At 47.2% G+C, this 15,235-nt stretch overlaps 1 protein-coding gene and 1 long non-coding RNA gene across 4 annotated transcripts in view; one reads left to right on the forward strand and one right to left on the reverse strand.

Moving 5' to 3' along the window:
* The window catches only part of ASTN1 (astrotactin 1), a 287,138-nt gene that overhangs the window by 183,264 nt on the left and 88,639 nt on the right, over positions 1-15,235 (forward strand). For 2 of the 3 annotated variants that reach the window (XM_079107250.1, XM_079107249.1), the window contains exons 9-11: positions 7,385-7,459; positions 14,163-14,300; positions 14,791-14,941. In XM_079107250.1, the coding sequence (XP_078963376.1) occupies positions 7,385-7,459; positions 14,163-14,300; positions 14,791-14,941 (364 nt within the window). The remainder of the gene's footprint in view (positions 1-7,384; positions 7,460-14,162; positions 14,301-14,790; positions 14,942-15,235) is intronic. The other variant, XM_079107251.1, reaches the window with a different exon arrangement.
* On the reverse strand, positions 779-13,312 carry LOC306641900. The gene is made up of 3 exons (XR_013758335.1): positions 12,991-13,312; positions 4,028-4,250; positions 779-3,728 (listed from the first exon to the last, which is right to left on the reverse strand). It is a non-coding gene; the product is annotated as an uncharacterized lncRNA (long non-coding RNA).

Genomic DNA, 15,235 nt, shown 5'->3' on the forward strand with positions numbered 1-15,235 from the left:
ACAATGAGGCCAATCAGTGTGGCTGCCAACTGCAGTCATTTGTGCAGACTCGGGAATGTCACCGGGGGTCCTCGGGGTTCACCCCTGTTGGAGGGTTTCAGGCGAGCATGGAGAAGCAGGGAGGGGTGTGGGAGTCGAGGTGACGTGGAAGGGGGTGCTCACAATGAATGACAGAGTTTTATCTGAGTTAAGTGGAGGAGAGCACGTGAGGCGGGCGAGGGCCAGGAAAACGCTGGTAAAATGGGTGACTTTGAAGCCTCAGGAGGGGAGAAGATTGTTATGGCAGTAGAAGGAGTGAGGCCGGAAGGTGAGAGATGAGAGCCAGACAGTGGGTTCTTGGACTCAGGACCAAGAGGAGGTCGCTGACATTGGCAGTGGGGGGTAGGACCACCGGCATGAGGGTGGGAGACAGGGTCATTAGAGGGGAAAACTCAAGGGACTGGGTGGCTCTAGCATCCAGAGCATCGTCTTAGTGGAGGCTGACATCACCAGAAGCATGGAGCAACTTTGGAGGGGACAGCGATCCAGGCTCTGAACGGCAGGGGAGGAGAAGCAAGCAGCGTGGGCATGACTGGCGCAAGGAGCAGATGTGGGCAGAACAGCCTGGTGGCATGAAGTAATGGACTGAGCCCCTGTCCCGGGGCTGTCAAATCAGAGGACCAGGCCCTATGCCTACCCAGTCTGGCTCCTGAGCCTGTGCACCTCGCTGCTTCACTCGATAGTAATGAATGTGCTATTTTTCTATATAAAAACTACTCGGTGAATTTGAAAATCTCTTAATAGACATTTAATAATGAATACAATCACATAAATATCCAATTTTGCTTTACACGAGACTAGCATGTTCAAAGATAACACAAGTTTATAAAATAGACCATGATCGTCACACTTTACTTTTTAAATATTACGTTAGAAAGATATTTTTCTATTCACCAAGCGGGAAAGATAATTGTCATGGGCAATAGCTCATATTTGTTGAGGTTATTCTATGGGCCACAAGCTGTTTCACGTACACATGCTCTTGGGAGTCGAGGTTCTAAGGTAAATGGAGTCCACGTGAGTGTACTAGGTACCTTTTACCTTAATCACCAAAACACATCAACACTGGCTAAACTCAACATCCGGTAGCTACATTTCTGTGTTGGCACAAATGCATGTGGTTGGCACAAATGCTTGCAGTTGGCACTGCACCCGCTGGTCTTCTTTGAAATCCCGAGCACTGAGCTCGAGTGGCTGCTGAGTGCTGCGCTGTGGTGCGTTTGACCACACGTCACTGAGGTCGTGATCGCCGAGTGGCTTCTGCCTGCCTCGTCCAGGCCTGAAGCCCAGGCCTGTCCAGCCTCATTGGTGACGATCCAAGTTCTTTATGGAGGATCCCTGCCTTGGGTCCCTTTGCACTAGGTTCTAAGGATATAGTACTTACGATGGCAAGGCCTTCACATCTGGTGAGCAGAAGTATCGACTAAATATTTAACATATTAATCATAGCTATAGGTTCTATAAAGAAAATTCAGGATGCCAAAGAGAATATGACAAATGTACATAATTTTGTCTTGGAGTGCCAGGGAAGGCCTGTCTTAGGAAATCATTTTTAAGCTAAACTTAAAGGCTAATATAAATTATCCAAGTGTATTGGAGGTCAGGCGAGGAAGACTCCAGCTGGAGAAAAATCTACAAAGGCCCAAAGCCCCAAGGTGTCTATATAAACTTTGGGCATAGTTATCTCTCATTGTCCACGTTGATTTGATAAGGCCACAATTTTACCAGATAATCTAGGGAGCAGTCATCTGAGGATCTTATTGCCTCCAGAACTGGCAGTGGCTGGGAAGACAGTGGACATTGCCATCCCCCATCTTTCCATTAGGGCAAACTGAGGCACTGAATGGCTCAGCCAGCTGCAAAGTTGGAAAAGTCCTTTTCCCCATTTTCTGCCTCTCGCTTCCTCCTGTGTCTTGCAAACTCCAGAAGCGCTTTTTAGTAAACCTCTGTTCCATCTTGGTTTTACTGCTCCCTTCTTGAAAACACATTTATCTAGTTAAGAGAAGAAATGTTGCTCAAAAATTCTCACATTACATATGGAGATGACATTCTATACTGGGTCCCCAAAGTGTTGTGAATGACTGGGAAGAAATTTTGGAATGCTTCTCCTGGAAACTTAGCCTAATGTAGGCCACCAGCAGGCTTGAAAGAATGCTTTGTTATTTCACTAGGAAAAGAATCTTTTAGTTTGTAAAGTGTTCCCATTGGTGCTAGGTGGAGGAATATATAAGTTCAGAAAAATGTTCTAGTTTCTAAAAGCTCATCAGAAAACGTATTGTTCATCGTGGCCTCTAGCTGAAACATGACCTCTGTGTTGGACTGCATCAAAGAAAATACAACCCCACTGTCCACACACATGCCTAACACGTGGAAACACACGTGCACATATGTGTCCTTGTGGTCCTACCTATTTTCTACACACCTGTCTACCTACCTGCCTATCATCTCTACTGCTCCTCTCACCTCCCAGGTGATGTTTTACATGAAGAATTCCATCAGCCGGCAAGCTGGCCGATAGCCTCTGAGCAGGGTTTCCTGTGTTAGGTGGAGAGATGGGATTAGCTCTTTATCAAAGGCAGCATTTAAAGGACCTTGTGCAGAGCAGAAGCAGTCCATCCTGCACCGAGGGACTCCTTACGAAGTGATCACCCAAGCTCACGATGGCAGGTGGTCATGTCGGGCTCTTGCTCCATCGGCTGGATCTGGGTTTCATAGTGGACAGAGTGCTCAAGCTGCCAGGATGAAGGCCAGCAGCAAGTCGAGCCCACAGATAATTCTGGCCCCGCACACCCTCCAGATGAAGGGAAAACCTGCTACTGCTGATAGGTCCTTGGGGAGAGGACAGCTGGGGAAGGAAACCGAGCACTGGAAATTGTCAGCGATTGGAGGAGACTGAAGAGACGGTGGGTATTTTCTGAGACAAGAAGAGAAAGAAATGACAAAAGACGACTCTTACTTCTCAGCATCCACGGTTGTGTGTGCACCCTGCTGGCTGCTGTGCTTCCGCCTCAGTGGGGCCCTTCTGTGCTCCACATTATGCTCCTGCCTGAGGCGATGAGTCTGAGCTGGTTCCCGTGTTGGTCTGTGATTCGCCTGAGTGGAGGCCGTCTGGAGCTGCCCAGGGAGGAGGATAATCTTCTGGGTCTCGATTGGCCAGAATGAAAAGCTTCACAAACAACCAAATAAAAAGACGTTCTGCTGATTTTTCCAAGCAAAGATGTTAGTGCATCCAGAGTACGTTAGAGGTCACATATCCAAGGGGAGGATCAACCCCCAGCCCCACATCTGGCTGGACACTGCCTGTGGGCTCCTGGGTGGCTGAGCACCCTTCCCACAAAGTGCACGTTGGCCCAGACTGCTCAGTGACTTCACGCCCCGCGTTCCTCCACCAGCAGATGGAGGGAAGCCAGGTGGAAACCACTGTGATGATCGCTTCACCCTCTGTCGCCCTTCTCCTCCTGCCGTCCAGAACCAAATGGCAGTGGTTGTGGGTAGGTGCCTCTGTGCCCCCGGCCCAGAAGTTGATCCAGGGTGCTCGTCAGACCCGGGAAATGCCAAGCAATTCTGTAGATCACTCTTTCTTGATGAGGAGGAGGGTGGCCTCCTCCGAGGTCTGAGCCAGTGAAGACAGGAGCCGGAGCTTCTGGGGGCCGCCTGCCGTGTTCATTAGCCATGTGACAGAATAACGCCTGTAGTGTAGGTAACAGAGCCAAGAGAGGAGAGCAACCATTTCAGGGGACTTCAGAGCTGGCTTGCAGCACCCCAGAGGCAGCTCCCCTATAATCCTGGGTATACGACTCCTTGAGGGGCCTCTAGCTGGTGAGGCCACTCTGGTTTTCTTACTTGGACTTACACCCAAAGAACCCTACTGCAGAAATCTCTCATCAGCTTTTCCTGTGTCTTCCCTGTGGCCTCTCCAGTCACGTGGGCCAGCCTCCCCACGCATCCTTCCATACACGAGGCCGGCAAATCCCCCACCAACCAATACCTCTTAACCGTGGTCTGCGACTCCGCTCTTCTTCCCTTTAGCATTCTCTTCTGGCTGTCTGAGCCCAGGGGTGTGTTTCTTCAGGAACACTGTAGATTCTCTGAGGGTCAGGTTCTCCCGATTCCAATCCTCTGTCCGGAATCACAGGTTACACACAGTAGGCCTCCATAACTATATGCTGAATCAATCAAGCACAAGTTCCCGCCTCTCCCGCAGATCCTCCCTGACAGGTGGAAGAAAATAAGTGAATTCCCTTTTCTAATTTCTCCTGCCATTTCACGGGACAGCCCTCCCCTTCTCTTTATTTAGCATCAATATGGCATAGTTAGCTGCTCTGCGATGTGATCACTGGGCAGGAGACTGGGGGAGCCTCGGTCTTCCCACGCTCACCATGGTCTCCTCTTCAGCTGGCATTGTATTTGCACCTTAGGGCCAGGTACTTCTTCCTCAAAGGAAAAGCAGGACTCGCTCTTTACATAGGATTTATATTTGATTCAGGGAATTAGTAAATTTAACTTAGTAAATGCTTTGATGGCATTCATGAAATGCCAGGTACCGTTCTGAGCTACTTAACTATATTAACTAGTTCCTCCTTGTAACCACCTTGCCAGGTAAATATGGTTATTGCCATCAACCTCATTTATAGGTGAGGACATGGGGATAGAGAGATGGGGGAACTTGAGCAAGGTCGCACAAGGTCGCACAGGTGGCTGAGTTGGACTTGGCAATGGGCAGCTCATTCCAAAACTCTTGCCCTGAGCCCCAGGCCTTGCCACCTCTACCTGAGATCAGGGAGGGGTCCGTGCTGTGTAGCTGTGCCCTTCCCAGCATGAATTGACTGTTTTCGAGAGCATCAAGAGCCGGTCTCCTTGACCTTTATAAGCAACATGTGGATGTGTGCATAATAAATGTCTCCAAGCTCATTAGTCATTAACTATGTCCTGAATGCAGGTTTATTTGTATCATTCTATGCAGTTAATTATTCACATTGTAATCAACGCCAGTCCAAAGATTTATCTTCTCAAAATACATTTCCAAGCCACATAGGATCCATGCCAAGAATTCACTCTAATTACACATTGTACCAGTTTCGAATATTAGAGATGACTTGAAGGCAAAAACTATTCAGCTTAGAGTAAATAAATGTGATTCTCTCCAAAAGGAAGAGACAAAGTTGCGTGTCCCTTTTCTCTTTTTATCGCCCTTTCTAGGTGTCTGAAATCATAGGAATTGTTCTTTTTCTCATGAATTGTAGACATTTTCTTAAACTAATTCCTGTTTTTATCTATCCATAAACTAGCACTTACTGTTAAGCAGAACAGAATCAGATGCAAGTCCTACTCTGTGGATTCACCTCCAATAAACAGAACTAACATGAAGAGTGTCTGTGGGGCACTGATTCTTGCATGCAAGAGTTATTCAGAGTAGTGTTTGGGTGCTTTTTTGGAGCTATCTCTAGATTGAATCTCAGGAAGAAAGTGTTTATAAATAGTAGGCATTAAAAATGAACACATTCATTCTAGCTGTTCCTTTATATTGCTCCAATGGTCTCCCCTTATGACTGTTGACTCCCATAAGGAGGTAATTGGTTAGCTGGTTGGGTTAAGTTGATGGTTCTGAACTCTATTGGACCCAGCACCCTACTTCATAGCAAATATTTTTAATCTCTTATTATTCTTAAATGAAATCCATAAATAATAAAATCTGATACACAATATTTCAACAAATATAATGCCTTAACAGTAATTAAAGGAGGAGAAATAATAAGGTAATTTACAGGGCTGGGAGCGCAGCTTAGCAGGTGTGAGGCTTTTGGTTTGCTCCCCAGCACCATTGCCCCCCAAAGAAAGTAATTTATAATGATATAATAACAATTTTAATCTGTAAATACTCTATCAGAGTACAAAAATAATAAAGTTGGCAGGCATTTGCACCTAATACAAACTCATCATAATGTAATATATAATGTAGACTGTGATATGTATAAGAGCAGCACAGACTGATGTGGATATGCATTGTGGGTGAACCCAAGTGATTACACAATGTGCAATCTTCCCTCAATTTACATAGTAGTTATATACCTGAAAATTCATCTTGCATTAAACTGTTTTGTGTTTATATGTAAATGGAGTTACATCTAGGTTCAGATCATTATAAGCAAGTTTTAAATACTTAAGGAAATGATTATAATGGCATTCAGAAACTTGTAGGATGTGGGAAATTTTCTTGTGCAGAGCTGTCCTGAGCCATCCTAGCCCTACCTTCCAAATGCCAGTAATGCCCACCAGTCATGGTGCTATTCAAGAACCTCCACGTGTGTTTCCCCAAACGCCCTCTTCTGGGTGATAACCAGGTTAATTCCTAACATTAGATTTAGCCCAAAATAATAACTCCACCTTCTTCTCCCGACTTTCCATAATCCTTGGAAAATAAAGGAATTTCTATAGTAAAATCTTCAATAACTGGGTCAGTTATAAGACTGTAAGTTTTGGGACTTTGAGGACTAAGTCCCTCCAGTATGCACAATAGCTCAGTACTCAACACAAGTGAAGTTCTGACTTCATTTGGTTTTGTTTGAATGAGCAAATCATTTTGGGTTTAGCTGTCTGAGCTGGTGAAAAGACAAGAAACACTATTCAAAAGGAACTTTGCTACTTTCTAGTACCTGTGGCAATACCTAGGGAGGCTTATAGTTAATAATATAAATACCATTTCAGTTGTTTCTGTTTAGATGAGTGACATTACAATGTTTGGAGATATCTGGGCATTATCAAGAACCCGAATCCTCAAGTCCTTTTGAGTAAGGAGACCCTGTGTGAGCAGTGGCCCTGGACCTATGAGGTTGGCTGGATTTTTGTAAGGGTCTTCTGGACAGCTCTTCTTAACTTGTTTATACAGTGAGGGAAGTAGGTTCAATAAGGCAGAGAATGTGCCAAAGTCAGATGTTGGCTCTATGGCAGAGCAGGGTTTAAATCCAGAGCTGCCTGGTCCCTAAGGCCTCCCTCAAGAAACCTTGCAGCCCTTCTTAGGCAGAGCAGAAATAGGTTCTGCAAATATCCAGCTGAAGGACCATCAGTCATGGCGGTTTGAGCTCCAGCTTGATAAAAGCCTATTCTGTGTGTAGTTCAGTGGTTATGCCTATTCAATTCTGCTAGTGGCTCAGTGGTTTTTACATTGACTGTGCTCCTGGTCAGATAGATTCCTGGATTCCAGGTCATCCGAGCTCACTTTAGTGAGCATCTTGAGGATGGGGACTGTGTCTTCTTCATCTTTGGGTCTTTACAACCCAGCATGGTGCCTAGTATGTAGGGAGTGTTTGTCGAGTGGACTTTAATCGAATAATGTTTCTCCTTTTAGGCCTTGGCCTTACACAATATTTCAGCGAGGCTTTGACCTGGTTTTGGGAGAGCAGCCCTCTGATAAAATATTCAGGTAAGTGGTTGATTGTCTGGGGATTGCCCGGTGTCCCACTTCCCACTGAACTTCCTTTCCTAGAGGTAAACTATAAAATGGGAAGCAATTTTTGTTCTGTCCACCTAGTAATAAGAGCACTCGCTCCCAAAGCATGGCCAGTGACAGCATGGACCACTTAGAAGTCAGACTCTGGGGTCTGCTTTCTTTCCTCGCCAGTCCTGTGAACCTCAATGATTTACTTAGCCTCCTGGAACCCCCAGTCCCCGCATTTGTTACACGTCTGGCTAAATTACCGTGAAGGATATACGAGATAATGCAGTGAAGGTCCCTGGCACAGAAACTGGCATAGAACGGGCAATTAATGTCAGTTTCTGCCTCTCTGTGCTGCATCTAATTTGCACCTTCCTCATAGAGACTTAGATTATTCAAGATGAATCGCTCCCACCCCTGCCTCCCCTTTTCTAAACTCTGCCTCATCATTAGTTTCTTTTACCTATTACCCTCCTGGTCAGAGCTGATGTTTCTAGTCCCTCCCACATCTCTACTTGTGTAGAATAACACAGGGTAGAAAGGCCCACTAGCCCAGCGAGAATTTGGGTGGCAGGTAGGCACTACTGGGTTTTCATAAGACTGAATTCACAGCAGGCCTTCTCTGGAACACAGCTTAGGTCCAGTCTAAGATCTTAGAGTCAGGACATGTCGGTCTGCTAAGCACCAAAGATTGTGCACATGAATACCACCCCTCATGAGCCAGCATTAAAGGGAACAGTCCTGCACGGGTGGCTGATGGCAGAGGATGAAGTCCACCTCAGCATGGGTTGTTAGAGAAATGCTAAGCCACAGGGGGCAAAGGCAAGTCTTGCTTCCTTCTTGCCTTACCTATGAAGTTTGCCGAGACTCCTCTCTAAGTCCTTCCCCAGGCCCTCTCTGTTGGCCATTTCCGGCCTAGGTGTTAATTTTTGCTCCTGCTCTGGCCTCCTGGAGCTCACGCCTCTGGAAAGCTTCTCCCGCCCCTGCTGGGAGCTTGGCTGACCAGGCTTGGCCCGGGCAGTGCTCCCCTCCGGCATGCTCTTAGCTAGAAAGTGGATTTCCAGAACTGCTTCCTCAGAGGGCCTGTCCTTGCCCTTTGCTCTTCTGCAGCCCTCTCCCGGGGTGGCAAGAATCAGGTTAGTGGCATTGGCTGCAGGCTGCTGTGGAGTATTTGTGCTCTAAGAGATATCAGCTGAATTCCTTGGACTGTGACTTAGTCATTTATACTTTCCAACAATGATTTATCATTTGCCAACTTTTTTCTTCCTTTTTCCTACTGCCAGTCTTCCAAGGCCTTCGAAGGACAGGAAACTAAGGCAATGGGGAACTAGGTGGAGTTTTGCTGATTAACAGCTAAAGTTCCCTGTTCCCTAAAAGCCAGAAGCGCATATTAAAAGACAGGTTTTTAATAAATTGCTATTAGGGTAGAACTTGCACAAAGCTGTGTTTCCATCCCCACAAACACCGTTTGTGTTTGCACACTTGACTGACAGTTGGATGTGATACCCGAGCACCCAGAAGGGGTTAGTTGTGTAGTGTAATCCATGAGGTCACCCAAATCAGGATCCCTACAGTTCATCAATAAGTGATTACTAGTTCGGGGCCCTTAAATGACAATAACTAGTCTCTCAAATGGAAATAATTGGTCATAGTGTGCTTATTTTAGGAATTAGGAATTTTATTCAGAACCTCTCTGGAATCTGAGTCAACTACCTACCAATTGCCACTCTGGAAATGTCTATGACTTGGTCAGTGACTATAGGGGGCTATTTACCTGCTACCCTACTCACTCATGTCTTAGTGTCCTGCTGAATTTCAAGTCAGTGCACATTTCTCTAAACCACAGAGTAAAATTGAAGCTCTGATATTCCAATCTTTCCATCACTGAGTGTCAACATAAAACTCTTTTTAATTAAGCTGCTCTTCTCATTTGGAACCTTCTGTTCTTAGTCAACTCTGTCTTCTAACTGATCCACTGCCTCCAATAACTTCAATAACTTGAACATCACCTATTTTGCACATTTTACTGTACACTCTCCTTTAATATTAAAGCATCTTGTCAGGTGCGGTGGTGCCTGCCTATAATCCCAGCAGCGCAGGAGGCTGAAGCAGGAGGATTACAAGTCCAAAGTCAACCTCAGCAAAAGTGAGGTGCTAAGCAACTCGGTGAGACCCTATCTCTAAATAAAACACAAAATAGGGGTGGGGCTCAGTGGTTGAGTGCCCCTGAGTTCAATTCCTGGTACCCCATGCCCCAAAAAAAAAAAAAAAAAAGTGTCATCTTGTCCTCCTAATGTCAATATTACCCCTTTTCAAGGCATAGACCAAGTCTCTAAACCAATCGTTTTTTGAGTCCCTACTTGTGCAAAATCCTGTTGCAGATGCTGTAGATGTGACCAAGAGAGTCCCTGCCTTGAAGAGTTTATTTATAGTCTTGCCAGCATGGCAGAGCATGCCTGCAATCCCAGGTAGAAGGAGAATGAATTCAAGGCCCACTTCAGCATCTTAGCAGGACTTTCAGCAACCTAGCAAGGCCCAGCCTCAAATAACTAAATAAACAAACAAATAAATAAATAAATAGGACTAGGGAATGCAGCTCAGTGTGAAGTATCCCTGAGTGTTAAATACAAGAAATCAAAACAAAACAAAAAAAAGGTGTTCACAGTCTCATGCAGGAAGTGGTCTCCGCCCGGCCCTCTGAGAATGTCTTGTGTGCTTTACAAGGACCAATGACTGTATCAGCACAAGCCAATTAATTAAAAAGTTCAGGGCAGTGTAGCTGTAGCTGGGGAATAAACACTTTTTAAAAGCATCATGGAATTAATCAGGATCCAAAGCCAGCATTGAGAAATGCTGCTCTCAATTCCTCAATCACACCCACTGCACGATCCACAGTCATGTTTCCCCCTCCAAATGTCTATGCCTCTGATATTTGGTTGTCAATTACTTTATTTCAGATTTATTTTTAACTTGCCTATTTGTTTCCCAATGAGCTGGCTGTCTTCTTGAGGAAAGGGCGGCACCCTCAATGGCCCTGAAGTTTTAAAACACAGCACTGCACCGCCTGCCTTTGGTGGAGCTGTCTACAGATGGAATTTCAGGTGTTTCCCAAGGACTTGAAACCAGATTCGGAAAAGTCCTTGAGGCCCAACCCAACCTTGACCATCTGCAATCCCAGACGACCTGAGTAGCCTGCAACTCCAAGCTAGGCGAAGAGGGTCCACGAGCACCCTGGGCCCCCCGCGAGTCCTCCCACCAAACCCATTCTAGTGCTCTTTCCAATATGACACCACTCCTCATTCCCATAGGCTCTGTGGGGGTGAACCAAATTTATCTCAGAGACCTTCTTCCCAAGTGTATCCCTGGGAACTATATCTCATCTTGGAACACCCTTCTCTGGGAAGGCGTGAAGGTGCCAGGTTGAGAGCTATTCATGTTTCCCCACATTCTATTCCATGCCAAGCCATGGAGAGAGCACAGGCTGATTGGATGCCGTGCTTTCTGCCGAAGCTTTGCCTCAGAACAGAACTCTCAAGCTCTGTTCAACAGGACCGTGCAGCGTGCAGCTGAGCCATCACTTCAGTGGCCTTCACCAGCTGTCCCCAGAGAAGGCCCATCTTGGGAGAGCATTGGAATTGCCCACCCAACTTCTGTTTTGAAGTCATTCCTGCCAAATCTTTATGAATGGGGGACAGATGAGATTTTAGGACACAGCTTTTCTCTGACAGCATATTCTATATTTGGTTTTTGGAGTTACTCAGTGGATTTTGCAGATGAAAGAAAACTCTAGAATTTCATAGGCATGAGCCAGCATGAGCTGGAAAGTGACTGCCATTCGCCCCTGAGACTTGGACCATCCCCATCTTCCCCACTTACAAAGGGGTGACCTTGGGGAGCTATCAACCTCCTTAGAATACCAGATGATGAGTTGGCAAGATGGGTCACACTGACAAGCTTAGAGGGCTGTCGGGAGGATAGACAAGGCATCTTGCAAGGGCATCAGCAGAGCCCTGTGACTTGGAGAGTGCCCAGTGAAGGCTGGTTTCACTCCACGCTGAGCATGGCTTCCCGGCCGAGTTTCACCCTGACCCTACTGCAGACCAGAGGTTACCTTGTTTTCTTGTTAGCTTGCAATGTAGAGTTGCAGAGGCTTCTGTGCACTTTGCAAGTTCCTCAAATATCAAGTCCAGATCCATCCTGCCCCTCATGGAAGATGAACTTCATCATCTCTTCCATTTTAAATATCAACATCAAAACCCTAGACCCCCAGAAACCTATGCAAACCAAAGAAACAAAACCTCCTTATTGATAAGTCAATAAATATTCACTGAGTGGCACCCTCGAGCCAAAAACTACTTTTGGCAGTGAGGATACAAAGATGACAAAGAGCTGTCCTCTGCCACCCCAGGGAGCACATCCTTATTAATGATGATGGACACAGGAAAAGACAGGTGCGATCCAGCATCTCCGGGGTATCAAGGACCCTGTGTAAGGGGACAGAGGACAGACCCTTGCTCAGTCTACAGGTTGAGAGTCAAGGTTCTGGGAGACTTTCTGGAAAGGTTGGAACTTTAATGAATCAAATTCAGGAGAAGAAGAGAAGGAATAAAATCCAGAACAAAAGAGAATATTATGAACAAAAGAAAAGAAGTGAGAAGTTAGTTCCCTTTAGGAAGGGCAGTCGACACCGCAGGAGCAGAGTGACATGAATTTGCAGAGAGAAGCTGAAGAGGTGGGGTGGGATGACTTGACACCTTTGGGGCTTGAACTTTGCCCCCTACGCATGGGATGCATTGGACAGCTGACTTTGCAGAGGAAAAAGGGAAAACAGAGCTGAGTAGCCAGAGACCCCCCTCTTCCAAAAGAAGAACGAGCTATCAGAAATGTACTAGAACTGTCAATAGCTTCCAAAAGTCTTACATAATCAAAACAAAATTATAAGTTCAAAACCAAAATAGAAACCCAAACCTCATCTTTAGGTCCAATGAACTGCTCATCCCTGGTACCATTCAGACTGGTAGATGTTCTCCCAGGAACCATGTGTTACAATGCAGCAGCGCCCTGACCAGAGCGTGCCTCTTGAGATGTTGCTGTCAAGAATCCATTGTGAAGTGCAAAGTGAAATCACAGAAATTCTTGGAAGTTGTTTCCTTCAACCCACAATCACCCTAAGTCCCAGATTCCAGGCATGTTGGAGGCCATCGCTAGCCCTGAATCAGCTCCTTCATATCCTGTGTGTGTGCGTGTGTGTAAATGTGCTGTTGTGTCTCCAGGTTCACTACTTGGTCCACAACAGAATGAAGCATGGCTTTTTTGTCCTCCAAGTAATGGGCTCAGCTCCCCTGGCACAGGCACCTCCCGGCTCATACCTAGCCCCGCCTAGTACCTGGTGCCGTCAAGGGTGGAAGAAGCCAGTCTGCAGGTCAAAAAGCATCTCCTATGGCTCCCAACAGATCAGAGGAGTAGAGCAGGGCAGAAATGGGGGGAAGCCCCCCAAGTCCCAAACACATCCCTCTTACCGGGAGGTCTTGCCTCTCTCCTGGGGGTCCCTGCAGTTAAGCTGTCACCTGCCTTCTCCTCTTGCAGCTGCCCGGTGTCAGGGTGTGTGCAAGTGGGATAGGGGGCAGCCCTGGTCACTGGGTCTGCTCGGTGGCCAGCGTCACAGAGAGGGCTACTGCCCTTTTCATAAAAGCTCCCCAGTCTTGGATCAGCTTTCCTAGCACCTCAGGCAGCCCAGGGCGGAGAGGAGAACATGTGGGTTAGGAGCGAGCGAGGAGCAGGGTTCTCCAGGGGTGGCGCCCAGCATGGCCCTGGCTCTGCTGCGCTGTACACCTCCTCCATTGTTCCTCCCCCGCCTTGAGTGTGGAGGGGACAGACTGCCACAGCCTCGTGATATCCCACCCACACTGGCTTTTATCCCACAGACTATTTTTGACTGTGAACATAGAGCATTTGAATGCCTTTGAAATGAAATGAATGAATAAATAAACAAATAATCTCTCACGGTTTCCCGAAGCTCTCCCTTGAAATGCCGATTGATTCTTTTATTCCTCTTAGCCCTTGTTATAAGAATAAAAACACCCGAATCCTCCCTATCCCGAGGGTTAGCACCGTGGGCTGGCTCAGGGTGTGGGCGGAGCACAGAGAACAGACGTGGGGCTGTTTTGTTCATTTGTTCATCCCCTCTCTTCTCCTCCCGGGGGCTCCTGGCCTCAGTCATTTCTGGTCCTGTCACAGAAGCCAGAAAAGGGGTGCTTTCTTCCTGCTTTTTCCTGGCCAGGGTTCCTCCAGGCACGAGGAGAAACCATGGCTACCATTGTGGGGGAGCAGCCGCAGGCTGGGGATGCTGGGGGGCCTGCCTCTCTCTCCAGTTAAACTGCTTCCAGTTATACCTGACTTCACACCGGGAAGCCCAGCTTCAAACCTGAGGGACGCTGAGGCCCACTTCCTGTGACTTGATAAGAACTGCTTTCAGTACCTGGCGAATGGGCTCATGATGCGTCCTCCCGCTCTCTGGCCCCTCGGCCTCCCTCCGACTCAGCGGTCTCCTCCAATGAAAGGCGGTCAGCTCTCCTCTTTGGAGAGGTCCGCGGGGGACTGAGAAGGAAGCAGCTGGCCACAAAGTGCAGGACCCTCTGGTGGGGGCAGTGGTGTCTCTGGCCTAACCACCTGGTGCTCTGTGTCCCTGCAGATTCACCTACACCCTGGGTGAGGGCATGTGGCTGCCCCTGAGCAAGAGCTTTGTGATTCCGCCGGCAGAACTGGCCATCAACCCCTCCGCAAAGTGTAAGACGGACATGACCGTGATGGAGGATGCTGTGGAGGTCAGGTGGGTCTGGCTTGGCTCGGGAGACCACGTGAGAAAGACCTGAGGGTTCTAGGTGCTGGGAAAGAAGTCACTGCAAGCCAAAAGAAGAACTTGGCAGGTTGCCTTTAAATTCCCCACACGTGGTGCCAAGATCTGCTCTTTATCTGGGTCAATATTGCACACCCCAAGTCTCATTCACTGGAAGAAGACATAAAATTAGAGTTTGTAAGCACTTCCCACATACCCCAAGGACTGACAGGCAATAAAATGTTAATGTCCTTGCCTAAGTTTAGACTTCCTTCTTGGACCAGGCGTAGCTTTGGCTCATTTCCCAGATGTGGAAAATGTCCATAATTTGTTAGTTCAAGCCTCCTTGTATGGTTGATCTTTAATTTTGTAAGAGCGAGCAAGACTTGATCCAGTTGACCAGATAGGAAAGGAGAATAGAACACCACTCTCGCTTCTAGAAGCCCCTTGACTGCTCCCTGCCTCCCGCTGTTTCTCCCTGCAGAGAGGAGCTGATGACTTCATCCTCCTTTGACAGCCTGGAAGTTCTCTTAGACTCCTTTGGGCCCGTGCGAGACTGCAGCAAAGATAACGGGGGCTGCAGTAAGAATTTCCGCTGCATTTCAGATCGCAAGCTGGACTCCACGGGTTGTGTGGTATGTCTGTCCTGCTGTGCTAGGCGTTTGTTGGGAGGGTGGGGTAGAAAGCACAGGGGAGACGCAAGGCAGAGAGACCACAGATGACCATGTACCACAACCCCAGTGGTAACCACCTCCTAGTCCATGTTAGGAATTTTCTCTTGATAGGGATGAGGAGCTGAGCCCGAGCCCATTAATTAAGAAGTCCTTACATGGCACCTAGGATGCATTCTCTCCGAGGGAATTTTCTCGAATTGCATAGCATGAATCTTTCCAGTCTTGCAAAACAGTTGGTGAGAACTATTTGAGAAC

Source organism: Sciurus vulgaris, assembly GCF_902686455.1.
Source record: "Sciurus vulgaris genome assembly, chromosome: 12".
Taxonomy (NCBI): Eukaryota; Metazoa; Chordata; class Mammalia; order Rodentia; family Sciuridae; genus Sciurus; species Sciurus vulgaris.